Genomic DNA, 22,334 nt, shown 5'->3' with positions numbered 1-22,334 from the left:
TCAGATCCCTCTGTGGGGCCTTTCTATTCTCATGCAGATCAGCACTCATTCCCAACTTGTGTCATCTGCAAACTTACTGAGGGTGTACTCAATCCCCTCAGAAAGATTATTGATAAAAATATTAAATAAAACCTACTTCAAACAAAAATGTCCTCTCTTCCTCCCATTTAGTTCACTTCCCATATAAGCACTATAGAGCTGCTGGTATTGGTGTCCTAATTAAGCAAGCAACAACACTGTTCATTTTGTGAGTAGGCATTTATATCTGTGTATCAGCTTCAAGCATCATGCTGAAAATATTAAGGCTACAGAAAGAAAAAGTAACATTTTAGTATGGATATCACTGTCTGATTCTTTACAGTAATCTTAAATAGTAAATATTTCCAAGGAAGGGGACCCTTCCCCTAAAGGAGTTTAGATAAATAATAAAGCATGATGATTGCTACGGATCCAAAAGACATATTCCTGAATTTGTTTTGATATGTGTTTCCCTGTGGCACACAGAGGACTGCAACTGCTGTGGCTTACCTGTCCTGGTTGTTCACAGGCTGTCTGGTATCTTGCTTGTTGGCATAATTCTTTTACCCTCTCATATTTTGGCAGTTGATTAGATTGCTGAGTGTTTTTATTAGCTTCCTCTTTCTTGCGTAGAAATTTGCTTTTAAAAGAAACAGTTGAATATTTAATATATATTATTCCAAACTCAGAATATGATGAATTTAACTGGAAAAACAAAGCTAACTGAATACTAAATGTCTTCAAAGGAAGAAAATCCCCACATTTCTGTTAGTGACCTTTAATGAAAAAAATTAATGTAGTGAAAAAAAGGCTCACTTGATTTGCTGGAAGTTCTCTGAAGAGAAATAAGGACTGCTGAAATATGTTTAACTGATACAGTTCAGCACCATTCACACATAAATGGTCTTTCACAAAGGACAATACTGTGAAGCAGTATTTTGAAAAGCCCCACTGAACAGACTACAGGGCTTCCACACATTCAGCACAGTGTATCTCATACACACTGTTTTGTAGTACTCACACAAGATTTTCATAATCTGTAAAACCATAAAATACCACAAGGAAATTGCTGAGAATTTTTTACACAGAGAAAGTTTTCACAACAGGAATTGTCAAGGTGAGAGAGTAAAGAGGTATTAAAGAGTAATTATACTCATAAATCTCATTTACACATAAGTCTTTTCTTAGCTAGAACAAAAATGAAGAATGCTTCTAATCTGTGGTGGAAAATAAAAAATCAGTTGATAAGAGGAAATTGCACAGCTGGATATGAAACAGAGAATTGGAAAGAAATGAGTCAGATGATGACATAAGTGGTCACAAGTACAATGTTAGAGAAGGAGGAGGTATAGACTAGGAGAGCTGCCAGAAAAACATGCTTTCAAACTTCTTAGGGGGCAGGGACCTCACAGCACAGCAGTATGCACAGCCAGTGGTAGGAAATGAAGAAACAAGTCAGGTCTGTAAGTTTGCTTGCAAAATTTACAACTTCTCTGACCATAAAGGGAAAGAAGAGAGGGCAAAAAAGGAGTGTTCTCACCCGGCAGGCTCTCCCAAAACTCCCTCACCCCTAATAATTACCCCCTTTCCACCAGGAATGTGTCACGCCAGATTTTGGTCTTCTTGTTTGTTCGAAACCTGAAAGCAAAATAACAATATTTACTGCTGACAGCTATGTACAACACTACTAGTGTTAACCATTTATTTTTTAAAGCACACCTCTTTGCTTATGTATACCTGTAGTTTTATAGATGTACTATTTAAGAGGGTCTTCAAATGAGAAAGATGTGGTTGCAAGCCTGACATGGCTTATTTTCATTGAATCTCTTTCTCCACTCAGTTGCTGATTTATTTAGGTGTTTTCTCCTCAACTGGCAAAAAAAACTCAAGCCTGAGACTCACCTATTTCCTGGTCTTTCCAAGTCTAGAAGCTTTAGGACAGATTTGCCATCCATATCTGGAGGTGTGTCAAGTCCTGCAATATCCAGAATTGTTGGTGCAAGATCAATATTCAGAACTATCTGAGGCACTCTGCGAATCAAGAGAAAAGGTCATAGTTGTCATATGTTCAATATGCAGGTCTTCACATTATCTCAGAATTAGAAAGATAATTAATTTTTATCAGGTCTTTGAAGATGTAAAGCTCTATACAAGAGCTATGTTTAGAATCCTCTCTTTGAATGCTACAACTGTGAGAGTAAGAGGTCAATACTGCAGAATATCATTACAAAGAAAATGATAAGCACAATAAAGGGGGGCAATTGCCATGTGATGCTTATCTGCTTGACAAGGAGGGCATACAGCCAGCCAGCTATTCTACTGCAGAAGGTGAACAGTAAAGATAGGCGTCTACTTTTTAAAGGCAAACCCTAAACCTTTCAGGTAACCTTCAGGGCAAACCCCTACCTTCTTCACGTAGGGGTGATGGAGCACTGGAACAGGTTGCCCAGAGAGGCTGTGGAGTCTCATTCTATGGAGATATTCAAGACCCATCTGGACACCTACCTATGTGACCTATTGTAGATACGTATTGCTTTAGCAGGGGGGTTGGACTCGATGATCTCTTGAGGTCCCTTCCCCTGTGATTCTGTGAAACCTGGCCTTACAGCAGTATAGGTTGTACAGTTTTCCCCTCTACATTATAACTTATTAATAATATGCAAAGTGAAAGACATTACTCTTTTTAGGAGTCATTGTTCTGCAGTCATAGGGCATCCATTATGAAATGAAGCTAGACAGAGTGATAATTACAAGTACTTAGAAAAATTTTATATTAGGTAACAGCTGTACTAAAGACATAAGAGAACGTACACTGATCCTGGCTCTACACTTGGACCACGAATAAAGAAAGGAACTCGAATATCAAAGTCATATGGCATTGACTTCCCCTTGACCAGTCCAAACTGCCCGATATGGTAACCATGGTCAGCAGTGTAAATAATGTAGGTATTCTCCAGCTCTCCCATTTCTGCAAGCATTTGGTATAACTGCAATAGAGCACAGGGAAAACTTTAAATTAAACATGGCAAAATGTGATTTCTGCATAATCATGTAAAACAATTATTTTACTATTTTAGAATCAAAGAATCAAGCACAGCATAAATGGAATTACTGCAACTGACATTTTGGGGATGGGCATTTTTACATCTTGTCTCTACTGTGCTGATAAAAAATTCACCTTAGAAGTTCAACTTCACATTTCACAGAGGGGAGTTTGCTCTGAGGAAAGGGAGGAAACGCAGACAATTACAATACCAAAATATGGTACTATTAATGTAGTTGCGTTAGTGTGTCCAAAGTGGATGTATACTGAAACACAGCTTGGGAAAAAAGCTCTGCTACAGCTTTAGGGTAAATGTTATTCAGATTTGATTTACTGTGTTTGTCTACAGCTTTCCCATTCCTTACAGTTGTGGGCTTGGGAAAAGGCTGTAAATTTTTATTAAAGTTTAAAGAAATCTCTCTAGGGGAAGAACTTTGGTCATGGCGCTTGAATTTTGAACAAAAAGTCATGCAAACTACACCTAACGGTTCATGTATCATATTACCTATAATTAGCAGTACACCGCATTGCGTAACTTCTGCAAACACGAGCAGACTGACACCTGAGTTGCTGTGAGTTGCCAATTCCCAAATTTCAGATGAAGGGCTAACTGCAAAGGGGGTGTGTGAGATGAAGTTATCATGTGCTAACCCGCATCTATCCATGAGAACACACAGGTGATGGATCTTTTGTTAACACCAGTCTTTATATTAGGCCACTGATTTTTCCATTATAAAAAAAAATTAAACAATCGCCAGCTTACTCACTCACCAATTAAAAGATGCAAGGAAGGAGTCTGGCACTACGCTGAGGAGAATATAACGAAAATTAATTTGGTTTGGGGATATGTAGAGTAATACTTTGCATCCCAGAGACCTTTCCCTGGCTCTGATTGGTGAAGGTAAGGAAAGAATTTACTTAATTTTGTCAGTGACTAATAAGAATGACTAAACAGGGCCTAAGAAGAAAGCTGGAGAGGAACTTCTTTTTACAGGGCATGTAGCGATAAATACAAGATAATAGTTTTAAATTGAAAGAGGGTAGATTTAGATTAGATAGAGAGAAATTCTTTACTATGAAGGTAGTGAGGCAATGGAACAGGTTGCCCAGGGAAGTTATGGATGCTCATCCCTAGAAGTGATCAAGGCCAGGCTGGTTGGGGCTTTGAGCAATATGGTTTAGTAGAAGGTGCTCTGACTCATGGCAGGGGTGGTGAAGCTAGATGGTCTTTAGGTTCTTTCTAACCCAAGCCATTCTATGATTTTGAAATATTCACAGCAGTTTCTTGAACTCACTCTTTCCATAGAGTCATCAACTGACATCAGGGTCTGAAGTCTCTTCCGTTGCAAGACGTTTGTAAACTCCATGTGGATAGGCAGCATGGGCCCCGTGTACTGCATGATCCAGTGCTTATCCATGTTTGGTGCGTAATTATAGCTGGGAGTGCTGGGAGAAAGAGAAAGGAACTGAGCACTTGTGCAGTATCACAGACATCAGAGGAAAGCAGGAAGTTGTCTAATACAGCAACAGTCAACAAATGGTAAAATCACATATTATATGTAGTAGCTAGTATTCCCAATGGAAAATATCAAACATCACTTCAGTAGCTTACAATGCTTTACATGTCTTCTGAGGTTTTTTTTCAGGATCTAAGAATGCTAGCAGATCCATGTTATTATCTGGGATATGGAAAGGCATATTTGTCAAAAGAATCTGTAATCTTTAAAAGTACTTATCTAAATGATGCATCCCATAAAGACGAGCAGGAAAGTGAAGAAAGTCAGAAATCTAAGATGATGACTTCCACTTAGTATGAGCATAAATTGTCTTGATGATTTCAGTGGGAAAACTACCTTCATAGGTAACTTCACCAAGTTAAAAGAAACTCACAAGAAATATAGTTTCCTGTGAGATAAAGAATATCAGTAGCCAGTGCTAAGATAAGAACAGCAACACCAGTGTTATCAGTTTTTAAGATGCTGTGAAACCATTAATTTTTTCCCCTCCCATCACCAAATGCATATACAGGCATGGAAAGGACCCTGAGCATAACCTAACAGAGCCGGCTGCCTGTGCACAAGGTCAGCTCTGATATGAGGAAGAGCTGCAGCTGGCCCTCATGACTCCAGATCTACACTGAGCCTCCATCACTCACCCTTGGTTCTCACCTGAGATACATCTCAGCGATGCCCCTTGATACGGCAGGTATGCAAACTGCACCCACACCAAAATGATGTACAAAACAGAGTGCATTGCCAGAGTAACATCAACTAACAAGACTGAACTAATACTGCTGCCAATGCTAGTGCTGAGGAGGAGTATGGCAACAGAGTTCTACTCAATCAAATAGTACTGCTGTAGAAGTTTGCACCAACATTAAAGGAAAGGTTTAAGAGGGGTGCTCTAACCACAAACCTGTGAATTGTTAAAAAAGAGCAAATAAGAGTCAAGAATATCTTCCTTCACCTTTGAAGAAAAGGTACAGGAAAAAGTATATGAAAAAAATTGCTATATAGACGTAGATGGTACAGAAGCTCTCCATCAATCCTCTTCTCATATTTAGCATACAAGACAACTAAAAGGTGAGAAGAAACTAAGCAAAATCTATGTCCTGTAATTTTTTGACTTACGTATGACTACTTTCCTTCTCTACCACTTGCAGAATCTAGGCTTTGCTTTTTTTGATGAAGTTTCTCGGTTTTAATTTTTCTGCACTTCTAATAACACACTGCAGTTTGTAATGCATATATTGTAGCATTACCTTTGAAAAATAAAGGTAAATTGCAAATGAAAAAATGCTGTTGCATTATTAGCTTAAATTGATTCCTATGGTTGTAATTTCAGTTTATAGTAGAAACGCTGTTAATAAGTCTTTACATCATGATAATTTTACAATGTGTGTTACATAAAGCCATTTTTTTTCCTATGTTGTATTTCCTATGAATATTTATGTGCAGCTTGTTCTCCTTTCATAAGAGGTAGAATTGACCAGTATCAGAACATTGTACTGTGACAACCAAAGCCTTCCACCACTCCTTCATTCAGCTTTCACTTTTTTTCTGCTGTAGACAGACTTGGAACAGTGGATGCAATTATCTTTCAATATATCAGTAATAAAACTTCTTATTCATAAATATATATATATTATTAAAATATTAAAAATATTTATTAAAATACTATTATATTATTAAAATATATATATAAAAAAGAGAGCAACAAAACCATAAATCTAGGGAGTTGGACATGAGTGGTTTAGCGGGCATGGTAGTGATGGGTTGACGGTTGGACTTGATCTTAGAGGTCTTTTCCAACCTTAACAATTCTATGATTCTATGATCTTACTGTTTTTGCTATAGTACATGTAACATACAACCAGGTATTCTGAGCATAAAAATTGACTGAATGCACTGATTATCAAGTACAGTAAAAAATGGACTCTGTGCTTTAAGTGGAGACCACTTTGAGAATTTAGGTGGCATTTGAGTAGTATGTATGTCTCTAGCACAACCAGCTGGTTTTGACTGATCTACTTAGCCACCAGCATCAACTGAAAACAGGAATGAGACAGTAGTATCATAGGATTTGTGAAAACTTCCTTGAGACTAAGAAGTATGGAGAGCTTAGCTCCCTACTGAACAAACACAGATGTAAACTGGAATTCCTTTTCTGCTGGAAATTCTTATAATTCAAGGTTGAAAGTCAACATCTTGGCATTTCTCACAGAAATCTCATTTTTAAAAGGAATATTTATACTTGTGCAAAATTAGTGAACTTGAGACAGAGAGCACAGCCGTCTAGGTTGTCAGCTATCCCTTTACAGTAGCAGAGAGAGACTTAAACCTTGAAGAAACAAGTCTTAGGAGCTCTGGTCACCTATCAGGTATTAGGTAAGGATACAGAAGACAGAAGGTAAGAGTGCTTCCGGTGCAGTTTCTTCTGTTTCTTTGGAAGTTTGTCAAATGAGATATATTCCCATTAAAGCACTCAGTCCTGATTAATCAGCATTTTCCAGCAAAATGAAGCTTTTTTTTCCCCTTTTCTTTCTCTCTTTTTTCCTCAGCAGAATCCCGTCCTGAGTGCTCCTGCTGAGGAGGGATGAGGTGGCTGTGAGCTGCGCTCAGCCTGCTGCTTGCCAGGAAGGAGAGCCAGCTGCTGAAGCAGGCTCAAGCCTCATGCTCCCCGCCCACTGTCAGAAGCCTCCTCCACTTAATGGATAGTCTTTTAAAAGCAGCACTCAGGGGTTTAGCAGGGCAGTTAAAACCTTTCACAGACACTTTCCAAATGCATTCTGAATTTTCTGGGTGAGAAATGCAGTAGGCAGAAAGCAAACATAATTTCCCTCCCAAACAATTCTTGCAACAGGGCCTTCTGTGGATTATTTAATGCTGGGGACCAATGGGGAAAGGTGAGATGGAGGTCCTAAATGGAGAGGAAAGAGTAATACGGAGGACACAGAAAGGAACCCAGAAGCCCCATAACCAGTCTGTGTTCCTTACACATCCTTGGCTTTTGTATCATATAAAAGTCCATCTGAAAGGCACTGCTTGACAGGCATCGGATCTGACATCACCCTGTGATATGTCTACTTTTTTTTTTTTTTCCCCGAAAACAAACAGAGGTGAATTCTGAGGAGAACACTGCTTGTTTCTGAGAACCTTTCCAAACAGACAGACCTCTTCTGCATCAGTGATAACTGTTTATCATAACATTTTTTTTCCTGAAGCAGTTGGTGATATCAGCTAAAAGTTCGGCTCTTAGAAGCCTTTGAAAGTGCTCATGGGAAAGTCTGTCACTGTTTCTACTCTTCCATTTTTGGGAGAGGCTTTGCTCTGTACTGATAAGTACTGCTGTAAATTAGCACATACATCTGCATTTATTTGACTCTCTTCAGTACTGGGAATATCAAGTTGAAAGAATCTGCCATGTCTTCTACTGCCTTTTGTTGGTCATGGAGGCTATCTTATCTTGAGCCAATTTGTTGATCCATGACCAGAAGGCTGTGCTAGGTACCTTCATTATTTTCAGCTTCTCCATGGCCTCCAAGTCTGTCAAGGAGCTGCCACTCATCTGCCTGTCAGTCTTTAGTGCTACGCCGCTTTGGTGCGGCGTCTGATTTCAAGGTCACTTTTGCCAGTAGATCAGCAAATAGAAAAGCACTTCTTTAACTTTTGAGTGTGTGCCCAACTAACAAGTGAGAGTTCATTTTACATGTAACAAAACCATACAACAAGAAACAAAATAGGACAAATGAGGACATACTAAAATGGGGTCCTAGCACAGCAAATCATTCAGAAATGAATCACACCAACTTCTGCTAGTAAAAGAACAGCCTTTTGTGTGATTTTCAACAAAACAAATGCAAAAAAGGCCTTCTGAAAATTATTAGTACTAAAAAGCTATTTTACATATTTAGAAAAGAATGGAAGATTCAGCCTGGCTAATGCTGTTTACACAGTTGTGGTGTCTGTGTGGAAAAGAAACACAGTTCAGTACAGAGTGTTTTAGGACCTCCCAGAATTGAGTGCAACTACAAATAAAGATTTTTTTTGGTCTTAAAAGTTACATCTATATATACATTTCTATTACAGGTGGGTTAATACGGGAAGAAACAAACATATCTGGAAACATTTGTTCAACTACTCATACTGAAAATCTGTGTTTGCCTCTATTTTCAACCTCCTGAGTCCCTCTTGCTTTTATTCAACAAAAGAAAATTATGTCCACAAAAATACTGCCTAAAAATGCTGCTTGTGAATACTTCCATAGAGTTCTCGGGGGTCTGTATCCCAAAAGTGCCTGGCTAATTTTCTGTTTGGATTGGGAGCCCTCCAGTTAGAGAAAATAACACAGTACTTATATGCCTCGGGACCATTTTCATTTAATAAAAATAAAAGTAAACATAATTTTAAAATAATACCTACAGTAAAACTGATTGTAAAAAATGAGTAGCTTCTGTACAAAATTAGCACCTATATTACTCTTTAAAACGTGACTTACAAACATTGCATAAACAGTCATGCTCCTTCAGAAAAAACAGTTAAGCAATCAAAGGAAGCAAATATTTTATTTGCAGTGAATGCAGTCTTCCTGAAGAAGCCCAAACCTGAAGAACAGGTTTAGACATTGTTCTTGGAAAGCAGGAAGTCTAGATTCTGTCAAAATTAGTCCACAAACTATGAACAATGGCATGGTTGATATTAATATGGAATTGAATTTCCCCATTCTGAGTGCATTTTAAAAGGGGAATCTTTTAAAACTAAGAATATTTCTATATCTGAGGATGTGAGTTGGGAAAGTTTCACTCCTAAAGTGTAACATACTGCTGTATTTCAGAACAAAGTAGAAAAAGATGTTACTCATTAAACATAACACGCTTTTATTTTAGGAAGCATCACTCAGAGCTACTGTTAATTGTGCATCTAGAATCTTTCTGCATCTCTAAATCACAATGTTTCTTCTGATAGGACAAGGGAGAATGGTTTTAAACTAAGATGGGGGAGGTTTAGGTTAGATATTAGAGGGAAGTTTTTCACACAGAGGGTGGTGACACACTGGAACATGTTGCCCAAGGAGGTTGTGGATGCCTCATCCCTGGAGGCATTCAAGGCCAGGCTGGATGTGGCTCTGGGCATCCTGGTCTGGTGGTTGGTGACCCTGCACGTAGCAGGGGGGTTGAAACTTCATGATCATTGTGGTCCTTTTCAACCCAGTCCATTCTATGATTCTATGAGTCATGTTTAAAGTCACACTTCAAGTGATGTTATAGATGATTCTGATCACTTATCTCTAAGCCAGCAGTCCAGGCAGGCTTAAGGCTATCACTGACAATAGGCATTGACACATCAAGATTTATTACTGCTCCAAATGTATGAGCCCACTCTGGTGGGCATCCATATCACAAGAAAAAACATCATAGCTAGGAGATGTTTGAGACTCCGCCCTCGCAGCAAGAGGGCACCCTGATTGTGTGGCCATTTTATACCCCAAATTCACAGTTAAGATTGTTTTTGGGGATCAGGAAGTTCAACAGCATTGCTGTTCATGCTTCACTGCTGCAAATACACTGCTATGTCCAGGCCTGTGTGTTCAGCACCTTTCATACTACGTATATTCGAACAATGAAAGCTTTTCCATATGCCTTTTCTCACATCATCTTGGGAAGCTTTCTAGTCTCATCCCAGATAGCATTTCTAGCTGCTTTTTCTAAGATCTTTAGCCTGCCAATAGGATTACTTCCAGGTAATCATAAAATCTGCTTGCCAGTCCTCCTGCCAGCCTGCAAGCAGTGCTTCAGATTTCCATTTTTTACGTTCTTCAGTAAATCTGCCTCCTGCAGACTTTTGCTTCTCATGTTTGTTTACTTCACAGCTTATAAATAGCTTGGGATGGATTCACAGTTCCCCTAAGACTGGTTCACCCTGGAAGGTAAAGGGAAGTTAAAGTGCCAGAGGCCCTGAGCATAACAGAGAATTCAGGCTTTCATTAGAGCATCCTTTGAGCCAGAGCTTTCCTGCTCAGTTGTGTGATGGAACAAGACTGCCCTGGTAATAGCAGCCAGGGACACCTGGAGAGCCATCTCCTGTGTCATAGCGTCACATCTAACAACAGTATTTCCGAAGTCTAGCAACATCGCTACACAACAGATGATGTTCATTACCACAGAAAAATCTATACACTGCTTTCATCTCGCATACCTTCTCCAATACCAGTTGTTTCCACCTAAATCATTGCTGTGCATAGTAAGAGTATATGTGTTAGTATGGTTTGTTTTCAGAAAATGTACTCATTATGGTAGACAGCAGCCAGCAGCCAAACTTTTGGAAACATTTTTAACTGTCAGAAATAGGAATGTTTTAAGCTGCGGACAGACGGGATGTTTGGAGTGAGAAGAGATGCTTCAAAGCAATAGAGAGTTCCTGTTGCTTCCAGTATAATAAAGTTTATGTTTCACCTTAAAGGGGAGCTAATGAGAATTAACAGGGATCATTTAAAATTAATGTTGAAACAGTGCACACATCATTACTTTTTTTTGTCCTTGTAAGACTTTGTATACCACTCTAGTGAGCAGCTCATATTGAGGAGATAGGACTATAAGATAATGACGTTACGTAAGTCTTCCTTTCTTTTTTGCTTTGATTTTTTTTTTTCATAAATATTATTTTTGTTCATAGCATTATTCTCTGCTGCACATATTTGATTTTCTTCTCTCAGTGCTGTTACGTGGGCAAGAGACCAACAGCCGCCAGCATTAAGGGTAGAACTCTCCCTGAATTGGAATATTTCCTTCCATAGCCACTCCCCTCTGCATATGTGCAAATGGAAAACATTTTCTAATCAAACTTTTTTCTGTTGTCCATTTGGTTTGGTTTTAATTTATAAAGGCAATAGTTCAATCAAAGGATAGGCGCTTCATGAGCAAAGAAACGTCAAATAATATAAGGGCCTGCTTCAGTTACTGGTCTTTTAAGAAAAACTTCCCCTCACATGTGGTTGTCAGGCTATCTTAATTCTTGGTTTGTAGGTATAACCTTCCATCTCAGTTTGTAAAGCCAGCAAGCAGCTTTTGACCTCGTTTCCCTTCTTTGTTGGAGGTAGGTGTTACAGTAACATGATATAGCAACTACATTTTTAAAAACAAAATCCAAGGTCAGATGGCTGTCACCCAAGGTCAGAGAAAAAAAAAAGAAAGGAGATGCAAATGGTACTTGACCACCAAGGAAGAAAACCTAAGGGTTAAACGTTCAAATTACACAAACCTTGGCAGGAAGGATTTTATTGTTCTCCTGTTGTTTTCACAGGGAGCACTGAGTACGTCTGTGTGAACTTCTTATATCTCTTAGTCAGAGCGTATTGCTAATGTTTTTGGCAGAAAAATCAATTATTTGGTAGCTTCAGCCACCCAAATTGGCCTTTTATCTTTGATTTGTCTCATTTCTTGGGCTGCAGACTGAACTCTAACACACACCGTCGGTCAGTGCGCTAAGAAATGGAAAGCAACCCAGCAAGTCTCTCTTGAGGCTGCCAGAAAAGAAGTTTTTTGCAAGAAGGCTGCCGAGAAACCAGCAACAGCAGAAGATAACAAGAAGCACAGCTGATTCTCATGCTTTGGGCTGTTTCACAAATAGCCCAGCAGAACAACGTATCTAGCCTCCAGGAGTCCATGCAAATAAAAAGCAATTTACACAGGTACTCAGATGAAACTAAGTCTGAGAAAACACAGCTAGGACCTTCACTTCATCTATCGAGGTGACGTGTGACTTGTAATAAAGTGGAGAGGTCGCTAAACTTTTGGAGACTGGCAGCAAAAGCTATAAAAAAGCAGGCTGAAAGCACCGAGCAACAGAAAGTTCCAAGAACATGATAAACTGATGCAAGTTTATACAAGCACTCTTTTATCAGAAGACAGCTACCACAGAGTCTAAAATGAGCTGCATGACCTCAGGAGAGGTAGGGTGAGATACAATGATGTGCTTTTCTTCCAGCCCTGGTCCCCACTGCTAAGTGGAAACAGTTTGAATCCAACTTTTCTTTATGATGGATTGTCTCCCAGCAAAGAGGATGGCTTGCCTGAGGGCAGGCAATCTGTGCCATGAAATGGCCAACAATCTGTTGAACAGAACAAGAACAAATAGATTATAACCCTCTTGCTATGAAAAGAGGTGACTGAAAGAAGACATGGGAGGGCTCTTTTAAATCTGAGGTAGTGAATATTCATTATGCCTCATAGGATGTAGGGAACTCTCAGTGGCATGAGCGAGCCCCAGGTTTGAAAGAGCTGAAAAGGCACTGCTTTGTCCCTGCAGCATGGGGTGACACTGCGGAACTGGCCACCACACGATGGTGGAGCTGCCACTACACATCAAAGAGAGATCCGACTGATGCAAAGAGGATGGGAAGCGGTGATCTGGATGCTTCACCTCACGGATGGTTTTCAGAAGCTGCAAAAATAGGAAGAATCTCGTGTTTCTTCTTTTTTTTTTTTTTTTTTTACTTAAGCATTCTCTGCTGCCTACGGCTGGAGCACTTAATTCAGGATACTGAAAAAGATCTTTCATACAGTGTAATATGACAGTTTTCATGTTCTTAAGTCCTATTTTATCTTTAGAATATAACAGAGTGATAATAATTCTGTGGGCTGATTACTAAAGGACTAGCTGCCCTTTTCAAGCAAATATTTGCAAACTAAAGTATCAATCATCTTATCACTTCTATAGACAGGCATGAATTACCTTGATTATCGAAGTAACTCCAAAACATTACTGGCTGGTTTGCACTACTTGCAGAATCTAGTCTCTGGAATGTGGTAATACTGAGAATATAGGATCAGGAAAGTAGAGCTAAGAAAGTGAGTTCAGGGAAAGTGGCATCTCTAGACAACAGCAGACAGTAAGAGGCCAAAAAATCTCCCAAACTAACGAATACTTAACCATGTGTCATGAACAGCAAATGTCTTTTTGGCCTCAACAGTGACCAAGTTTATGAATGCAGCTTATGCAGCTACTCCTTGCAATTTTAAACTGGTTAACGTAACAACAAATAACATCCCTTGCATGTGAGCCACTTTGGTATTCAAAATGTAACATATAAACCAGGGGGCTTTGCCACCATGAGATGAAGCTGACTCCTCCTCATTTTCAGGGGCTAAATCAATGCATGGTCTGGCTAAAATACTTATTTTCTTTGGTTTCTGTGTTGAAAGAGCACAAAGACTTTGTTTAATCATGAATAGGCAGGGCAGTCCACATGCTCAAAGTAGAGAGAAAAGCTTCTCCAACATCTCACTGTGAGAAAAAGGACCCAGAATACTGAAGGTATAAAGCAAGATGTGGAATCGAACATTAGCCTCAGCTTTTTACCTGGAGTTGACCTTAGTTCTGGAAACAAAGCAAAGAGGGCTTTTTACTATTATTATTATTATAGTATAATCACGAGGGAAGATTAAACATGTTATTTAAAAATCCAGTCTGATAGGCTGTTTTGGGAACCTGCCAGTAGCTAGTCTATAAACAAATCTGGTGCACTTGAAAACTACAAAAGCATGTTTTTACTCTCAGTGCATTCAGTAAGTTTGAGCCCAGGAAGCACATATCTTAGAGGAAGGCTAAGGAAGTAATATCTTTCCAACAGATCCTGACCTGCGTCTACATATTTCAGGGTATTGTAAGAAGCTGCCCTTACAAAGCCAAATACTGACCTTTTAATCTCTCACAACTTCCCAGGAGGAAAAGAGCTTCTCTCTGTTTTAATAATGGTCAGAGCTGTCAGTCTCCTCCCCAGAAGGCGCAGGCATGGCCAAAGCAACAAGCAAACATCTGTTGCTTACTGCAGGTTTCCTATACTTTCATTCTCTGCTCATGCAATGTCTCCATATGCAGGCAGGCAGCCTGTGATTGTCACTTACATATGCTGCGAAGCGTTGGGGTAGAGCTCTGAGAACTGTGGGGCCGAATCCTCGGGGCCATGAGGCGCAGCGTGGCTGATGACCATCATTATGGGCCTATGCGGATATATCCTCTTGGACATTCTGAAGTAATTAATGCTCTCATTAGTGATTAGGTCTGTGAAGTAGTCCTGTAACACACGATTCACGTAAAGCAAAAGTTACAAAGTGAATGATTAATTAGATCACATACTGTCATGTTATTATGTTATTTCCAAGTCTTCATTAAAGGGCAGATCAGGAAGTAAAAACATCCCATCAAAGAGATGTGTGCACATAGGGGAGCATAGGGGAGACTGAGCAGTAATTACTTTCTTAAGGAGGCAATACCACATAAAATGAGACTGTATTTTGCAAATCAGATACAACAGAATGCATTCAATACGAGAAACAGATTTTGTAATATAATGCTATGCAACCTTTAAAATGACAGACTATACAGACAAAGGTATGTTTCTTCACTTTCATAGACAAAATACTTCCATGAAGTAGTATCTCCCAACTGCAAGAAATCATTCACCTTTTCATTGGTTTTCTACTTACATCTACATTTCTTGCATGCTCCTTATTCAGAGTACACTTCGGTGTATGTACAAACTGGGACAAGCTACAATAAGCAACATATTACAAAAACCTTTATCAGAGAAAGTGCAAACACAAACACAGGGAGCAGTTGAATTCCTGCAGGCTCTGTTCTTTTAATTGTATAACTTTAAGCAGTGCAGCTGCTGAGATTAAGGTTGTGACTCGCTAATAAACTGGCTTAACCCACAGCCAAGGTGGCAAATGGAAGCATACGAGGGGAAGGGAGGAAATGGAAGTAAGAAAAAAAAGATGAAAACTTAAATTAAACCACCTGCCACCTTGGAGCATTCACTGTTGGCCTGGAGGTTTGTGTGAGCCTCATTGAGAAAGTGCTGAGACAATGTTCGTAATTTCAAGCACTTCCAGGCATGACTAATCATATGTTGTGGATTCAAGGCCCCAAACAGCTGCAAAAGCAGAGCCTGAGGGACAAGGTCTGTGTCGCATGTCAGTACTCGGACAAGGCAGCCAGCTGTGACCTCCCTGCTCGCCTGCTCCCTGCCCCCTGCTCCTCTCCTGGGGCACGCTTGGAGCAAAGGCTCTGGCCCTGGCTGTTACAGTCCCTGCAAGGGCATGGAAGTGGCAGCCAGCAACCCTTTGGTTTGCAAAATGGGTAATGATAGCAGGGCACCAGGGTTCTGATAATTTTTGGTTTTGTGGCCTGCTTGAATGAAATGTCTGTATGACTTCTCTCCCAAAGCATCCTCTCCCCTCCTATTTCCCTGTTTATTCTAGCTACATACGCAGGGTGTGTAAGGAATGCCTAACTAACCAATACTCTTTCTTTTCCTTTTTTTTTTTTTTTTTCTTTTAACTCTATATAAATATGTAATCAGCATCATGTAATTTCTACGGGTGGGGAAATCAGAAACAGGCATCGCAAGCTTCCAATAAAATCTCATTACATGGGTCAGAAACCACAGCTGCAACATCTGTATCATCTTCCGTGAGCCTACAGTCTGAGGAAATTCCAGATTGCTTTCTGCAGGGTGGAAAGTCTGTGCCCCGCACTCCTCAGCCTTTTCGAGACGCTTCATGGCAGCAGGCAGGTCACCTTGGCATACTTTCCAATCTTTGTCAAGAGCACAAACAAGCTCCAAAGTTTTCCAATGGCTATGCTCTTGCTCTTATCTATTCTCCTAGTCATATCTGGAGTCGGACACCACAGACATACAATGTATATTTTTTACACTGTATAATGGGAAACAGCATTAACTAAGGTTTCTGATGTGGGTAATAACTGACAATGACAATTCTACCAGAGAATCAACGGTTTCTAGCAGTGAGAGAGGGAGGGAGGAATCAACTGCACTGAAAAGCCCTTGGAAATATTCTTCCATCCTGTAGTTAAAATCCTCACACAGAAATTGATAGAAATGCCCTGGAGAGAAAAATGACATCTCAATTTCTTGGCTGTAGATGGTTAATTAATTAATTATCCGGTTAATTAATTATCAGAAAGCGATTTTTACATGGATTAATGACGTGACATTTATAGGTCTGGAAAATACCTTTGCATAATCAAATCCATGCTTCTCTTTGTTACCATTGCGAGAAATGGTGTAATTATAGAAGCGAGAGTTCTTCACTAATCCAACCCACTCTCTCCACCCAGGAGGGATGTAGCTGCCATTGTATTCATTGAGGTATTTCCCAAAAAAAGCTGTGAAGGTAAAAAAAAGAAAAGAAAAAAAGAACACACACAAACACATGAGGCTTTGAGATCCGAGTCTTTTAGTCTGAGTCAAAAGCATGCATGAATGAAGACAAAATGTGTTAGAATGAGTCAGAGTCACTCTATCAAAAAAAAAAAAAAAAAAAAAAAGTTGTTTTTATATCTAAGAGGACTTTCAAATTAAAATAAATTATTTCCAGAATTTTTATAATTCTACCATTTATCTGCCGTTCTTGGAATCTAGGGCTGATGTGAGTTTTCTTCTTTTCTCTTTAGAATGTATATGGTTTCCACTTGAAAATGGAATAAAAATTCAGTCCCCACAGGAAACATCTGAGAAACACATCTTTTGGTTTTAAGCAAATCCTGTGATATTTTAACTTTCAAAAGTCTGGGTCTGGCAACCTGGCTGCATGTTCTGGTTTGATGAAAGCTCTGGGAAGCCTGGATCTCCATCCTGTTGGGCCCTGCCTGGGTAGAGCAAGAGGGAATCCCTGCCCTGTTTTGCTGCCAAAACTTCTCTAAGGCAAAAATAACAGGCAGTGTCTTGGAGAGGTCAGCTCCCTCTACCTGATCTGCAAAACTTAGGTGTATTTCCATTAAGTGAAGGTGACAAGGCACAACCCTCTCTGACTGAAGCTTTCAGAAACTACCATCACACCCAGCAAGTGCTCCTGCAAACTCTTCCTGAAGGAAGTAAAAAGAAAAGCAGTCTCACAATACAGCAAACTTCCAACTATTGCTTATGCCAATGATATGCAGGCACCAAGAACTGTCCAACTGGTTTTGGAAGCATGGATTAACCCTCAGACCCTGGCAAATGGAGCTCTATTGCTGCTTTTTACTTGTGTATGTACTGTCCTTACCCAAGATGAAGAAGTTAATTTGGAAGGCTCTGCTCTGTTTTAGTTCTGCATATGCAATGCAGTGACAAACCATCTGGCTCTACCTGCAAATTTGATTATGGGGACTTTTTTGGCTCCATCTCAACCACAGCAATGCTGGACACAGTGGGATGTCTGACTAACCTCCCTGCTTGCAATTTTAATTTTCTTAAGGTGTCCAAGCACTTGCAAGGTCCTACCTGAAGAGAAATGAATGACAGAAACCAAACCCTTTGCAGGGACAGAGCTGTGTGTCAGACACCCATCCCACTGCAGCCCCGGCCATCCCAGCCTGCCTGGCTCTGCTGCCAGGCTGCCCACAGACAGCTCCTGCCCAGCATCACATCCTTGGCTGGGATCTGAGACACACGTCAGACACCCTTACATGTTTCCTACTTAGGAAATGAAGTCACTTTGGAAAACCTCGCATTCAACCTAGATGCATTCAATCTAACCAAGAGAAGCACATTTGCGGAATGGCTTCAATAATTCAGATCTGATTGATGTGGGCATGGTGAACTCCTTCCTGGGAAAACTGGTGGAAAAATGAAAATATTCATAATTAAAAGTTTCTTGAGGCAACATAACTGTGGGGCAATCGAATCTTTTAACTGCCAAATGTCACTAACCAGAGGCTATAGTCGTATATAATGTTTCTTTCCTATACCACGTGGAATGTGACATATAAACAAGTCCTGCAGACACTAGCCCAGACTTTCAGTTCATCCTCCCACAGCCTGTAAGAAAGCAACCTAGCCTCTATGCTTTTTTCCTCTGGGGCCAACCAGAAGTCAAGAAGCTTGAGGTGAAGAGGGTAACTGCGGGGAGGGAATATGTGCCCGGTCCATTGCCTCCCGGAACGGAAACCATTCCTTTCCTTTAAGGCAGCCAAATTGTGTCAAACCCTCAGGGAGTTGGATGTTCAGGGAATGTGTAAGGGTAAAGGCTGAAATAGTGTGGGAAAAGAAGCCACAGAAAGAGTAGAAGGGGAAGAGAAGTTAAAGACAGACAACAGTGAAGAGAAGAATAATACAGTGAGCATACTGAGCCAAACAAAATCAAGGACAGTCTGTGGTTCAGGGGAGATTTGAGGCCAATCCTCCTGAATGCCATCCCAGATCCACCATCTCCATGATCTTGAGGAAGCTCCATGTGCTGCATTCATCTGTAAAGATCTCTGCCAACCTGTCTCCCACAAAGATAAGAGCCTCTCAAAATGTAAAATGGAAGTTGTTGCAATCTATCATGTAGAATGGTTTGATAGCCCCACCTATAACTAACACTGACTAATACTGAGACCTGAACACTGTTATTTACAGGTTTGCCAAACTTCAATCATTAGTGATGATAGTTTCCATTCAATCTGAGTCAGGCTGGATTTTGCTACATGGAACATTTTAGCCAAACAGTTCAGCAATTTCCAAGAAAAAGGCTAGAGAAAGATAAATGAGTTTGCCCATTTAAAACTCTTTGGCAAACATTTCTCTGAGAAGCTCTAGTGTGTCTAGGTTTTGAGGTAGTGCCTTTGTAAATAGCAGAGGTGGCTACAAAAATCTGTCCCAATATGGCCAGGCTCTAAAAAAGCTGTAGCACACAGATGTGATCAAGAAAGACACATAGCTTCTCAGTTTAATGTCACCATGGGTTGTTCCTTTATGGACTTGAGAAAGTCCTCAGAGCTTGAATTTTGACCCTAAAAAAAAGAACAGTCAGCTTCTTTCTTTCCTGCTCCCTTTTGATATTCAGGCATTACTTGAGAGAAAGCCACCAGCATAAAATGCAGAGATGAAAAGTCCCGGAGCATAAGGATGGGAAAAGATAAATAGGGATAGGAAAAGATAAATTGAATTTAGAAAGGGAAGGGAGGCTTGGAGCTCCTAGAGGGCAATTCATCCTGGAATTTCCTTACTTTAGATTACTTAATTTTGAAACTTTAACAATGTTTTGTTAGCTCCCCCTTGGCCTCCTGAACCCCATATTTTCAGCATGTTATAAGACTTCAGACTGACAGACTGAACCATTCACCTCTGTGTTGGCAATGATTTAGCATTTAATCATAAAAATAATCTGAGAAATGTCAAGTTTTAAGCAGCTCCTTGAGTGACAGTTTGCGGAAATAGATGTTTCACTCTGTTGTGGAATAAAGCAGTTCCCATGTCAAACACATAGTAAAGCCCTGAATACTTGTAGAAGCGGCAGTAGCTGTGATAATGGATTGCATTTGCCAAATTGCTTTAACCAAGGGAGGTTTGCTGGTCAAAAGCTCAGGAGGATATGTGTAATTATACATATGATGGGAAAAGCCAGATTTTTACTAAAACACAAGAGTTCAGTCATTTCACCATGGGGTTTTCTAAGTACCACTGAGAACTGGATAGGGCAAGTTAGTCAGAGATGGAGCTCAGTGCCAGTGGTTGGGCTCTGAATGAAGACAAGTGCCTGAGTAAAAGGGAAAGCACAGTAGCACCCATGAGGCCAAACAGTAATCAGCAAGTAATCACTGTGGGTGTTCTACAGGTTTTTTTTTGTTTGTTTGTTTTGTTTTGTTTTGTTTTTTAACAATCCAAGGGATTGTAAACAATTGAAGGGATATAGAATGTGTCATGGGACTGCTCAGGAGCTGACACTGCGATAAGCAAATGTTCTTTCTGGATCCTCACATGCTTGTCTTATAAAGTCAACCCACATCCTTAACAGAGCTGTGGCTGGGCACTTGCTGAACTACCCAAATCTGAGTAGAGACTGCAAATATTCTGCTTTAGAAGTCACTTCTTCTCAGCAGTTCTAGAGTTTAGGAAGCTGTTCTTGCTTCCAATTAATAAAACAGAGATTATGACTCACTAGGTAAAAGCCTCATTAAGGAGCAATGCTATTTCCAGGGACATCTTTTCATTATTGTGTGTAATGGCCCCCACAGGGATAACAGAAAAGATAAATGCCAATTTTTGCATTTTAATAAGACTGATTTTGTCTGTATTCTGGCAGTTTTGCTAACTGTTCCCAGGACACATAGTTATTTTTTAATCACATGTAGAGTAACTTTGTATATCAAAACAATTGCATTCTGTGTGAGCATGTTCAATTAAGTTTATGCAAATGACACATGGCATGGGGAACAGTTGTACGGGCATCTATATGTCTCAGGAGTGGCTGCAGAATGTGTATGTCTGGTGGCTAATTTGAATAGATTCCTTAATACAGTTTTTTGTTTTCCCTTTAGTAATTAGCTAATGAGTCCTGAACTGGACTGAGATCATCAGGGGGTTGCAATTGGCAACAAGAATTTGACCCAGGGGATCTCTAGAGTTTGAAGCCAGGATTTTTACAGCTTAAGTGATGCAAATTCTCACAATTCCCAGCAGTTAATTTCCCAGCACTTAATACAAGCATTTATGACTAATGTTTACAGCATTATACAACAGAAGTAGGCCCCTATCTCCTGTCAGCATTAGTGAATTAGCATACAGGTGAACTGGGCTGTGACTACAGGAGGCACATCTCTGCACTTCCACGGATCAAAGGACATATATTGTGTTCCTACGCCCCTGTTATTTGTTTAAATTTATGGGAATGTTTCTGATTTAAAACAAAACCGAGCCTTTAGAAAGGCTTGTAAGGTTTAGTCACCATGACCCAGACAAGAGCTTTAAGCAGACAGCCCACTTCCTTTAACAAAGTCAGGAAACCATTTACAAGAGTTACAAAGCACTGTTTACATGACATTTCAGTGCTGACACACAATGACTATGTGCTTTTGGGGACAGAGCCCAACAAAACTGCAGCTTCCGGATTATTCCAGTAAATTTCTCCTTGCTTTCTTCCCTTTATGCAAATGATAGCTTCAAAACTGGGAAGTTTGATTTTTCCCATCTGCTGAATGACTGTAAAGCATAAGGACATCATGTCATTAAACTGAAGAAAGTCATTTCAGTATTCCAGCCCTCCTCAGGGGATGAAAAAAGCACAGTCTCAATAATTATGTGAGGAAACTGAGGCACCAGGAGGTTAACCTTCAGCTAGGCCTAAGTCATGCAGGCAGCCTGTGGCATTGCCAAGAATATTATTTAGATCTCTCAGTTCCTTGTCTTGTAAATTAACCACAGCAGAAAACCTCAGGTTTTCTACTCGTTCTCTGGCTTTGTGGGTCTTTCCCAGTTGCTGTCAGGTTTACCCTTGTAACCAGAAAGAGCACTAAAGGTTTTATAACTCAACAGTTGCAAAAGACATTAGGCTATAACTTGATATACCAATCGTTAGCCTGGGTGATGTCTTTAACAAAGCTTGTATTATGGGCCAACCTGGTAGCACTTTCCAGTACTGATGTTGTCTGACACTTCTCATTATAAGACCCTGTTTTCAGTTGCTCATAAGTCTCTCATACTTGGACAGAAATTTTCCACACTGGATGTCTGCCTCAGGCTGAATTTTTTGAAACTTCTTATCCTGAACAGTAGCCACCTTTGAGAACCACAGTAATGGAATTACATTGAACATCTGAAAAAAATTATGTGGGCTTTCATTTGATAGCACTTCCACGCTTTGCAATGAGAGCACAAATTCTGTCAAAGACATGATGGACTTTCTGTCAAGGAGGCATCTTTTATCATCTTAGTTAACCCTGTCCATATTTTTGCTCAGTTTTGAAAAGAACACTGTAGTTTGCACAGGCACCTTGGGGCATTCCCTGTC

General features: G+C 40.0%; 1 protein-coding gene across 8 annotated transcripts in view; it reads right to left on the bottom strand.

Moving 5' to 3' along the window:
• The window catches only part of SULF1 (sulfatase 1), a 126,229-nt gene that overhangs the window by 31,494 nt on the left and 72,401 nt on the right, over positions 1-22,334 (bottom strand). For 7 of the 8 annotated variants that reach the window (XM_046928489.1, XM_040691315.2, XM_040691332.2 and 4 more), the window contains exons 8-14: positions 16,598-16,749; positions 14,463-14,632; positions 4,357-4,507; positions 2,830-3,005; positions 1,921-2,049; positions 1,600-1,656; positions 529-658 (exon numbers count right to left, since the gene is read on the bottom strand). In XM_046928489.1, coding sequence (XP_046784445.1) covers positions 529-658; positions 1,600-1,656; positions 1,921-2,049; positions 2,830-3,005; positions 4,357-4,507; positions 14,463-14,632; positions 16,598-16,749 — 965 coding nt within the window. Of the gene's footprint in view, positions 1-528; positions 659-1,599; positions 1,657-1,920; positions 2,050-2,829; positions 3,006-4,356; positions 4,508-14,462; positions 14,633-15,357; positions 15,424-16,597; positions 16,750-22,334 lie in introns of those variants that run through there. The other variant, XM_046928495.1, reaches the window with a different exon arrangement.

This window comes from Gallus gallus, chromosome 2 (assembly GCF_016699485.2).
Source record: "Gallus gallus isolate bGalGal1 chromosome 2, bGalGal1.mat.broiler.GRCg7b, whole genome shotgun sequence".
In the NCBI taxonomy this organism is placed as follows: Eukaryota; Metazoa; Chordata; class Aves; order Galliformes; family Phasianidae; genus Gallus; species Gallus gallus.
Note: the sequence above shows the minus strand (reverse complement) of the source record. Positions and strands in the feature narration are given on the sequence as shown.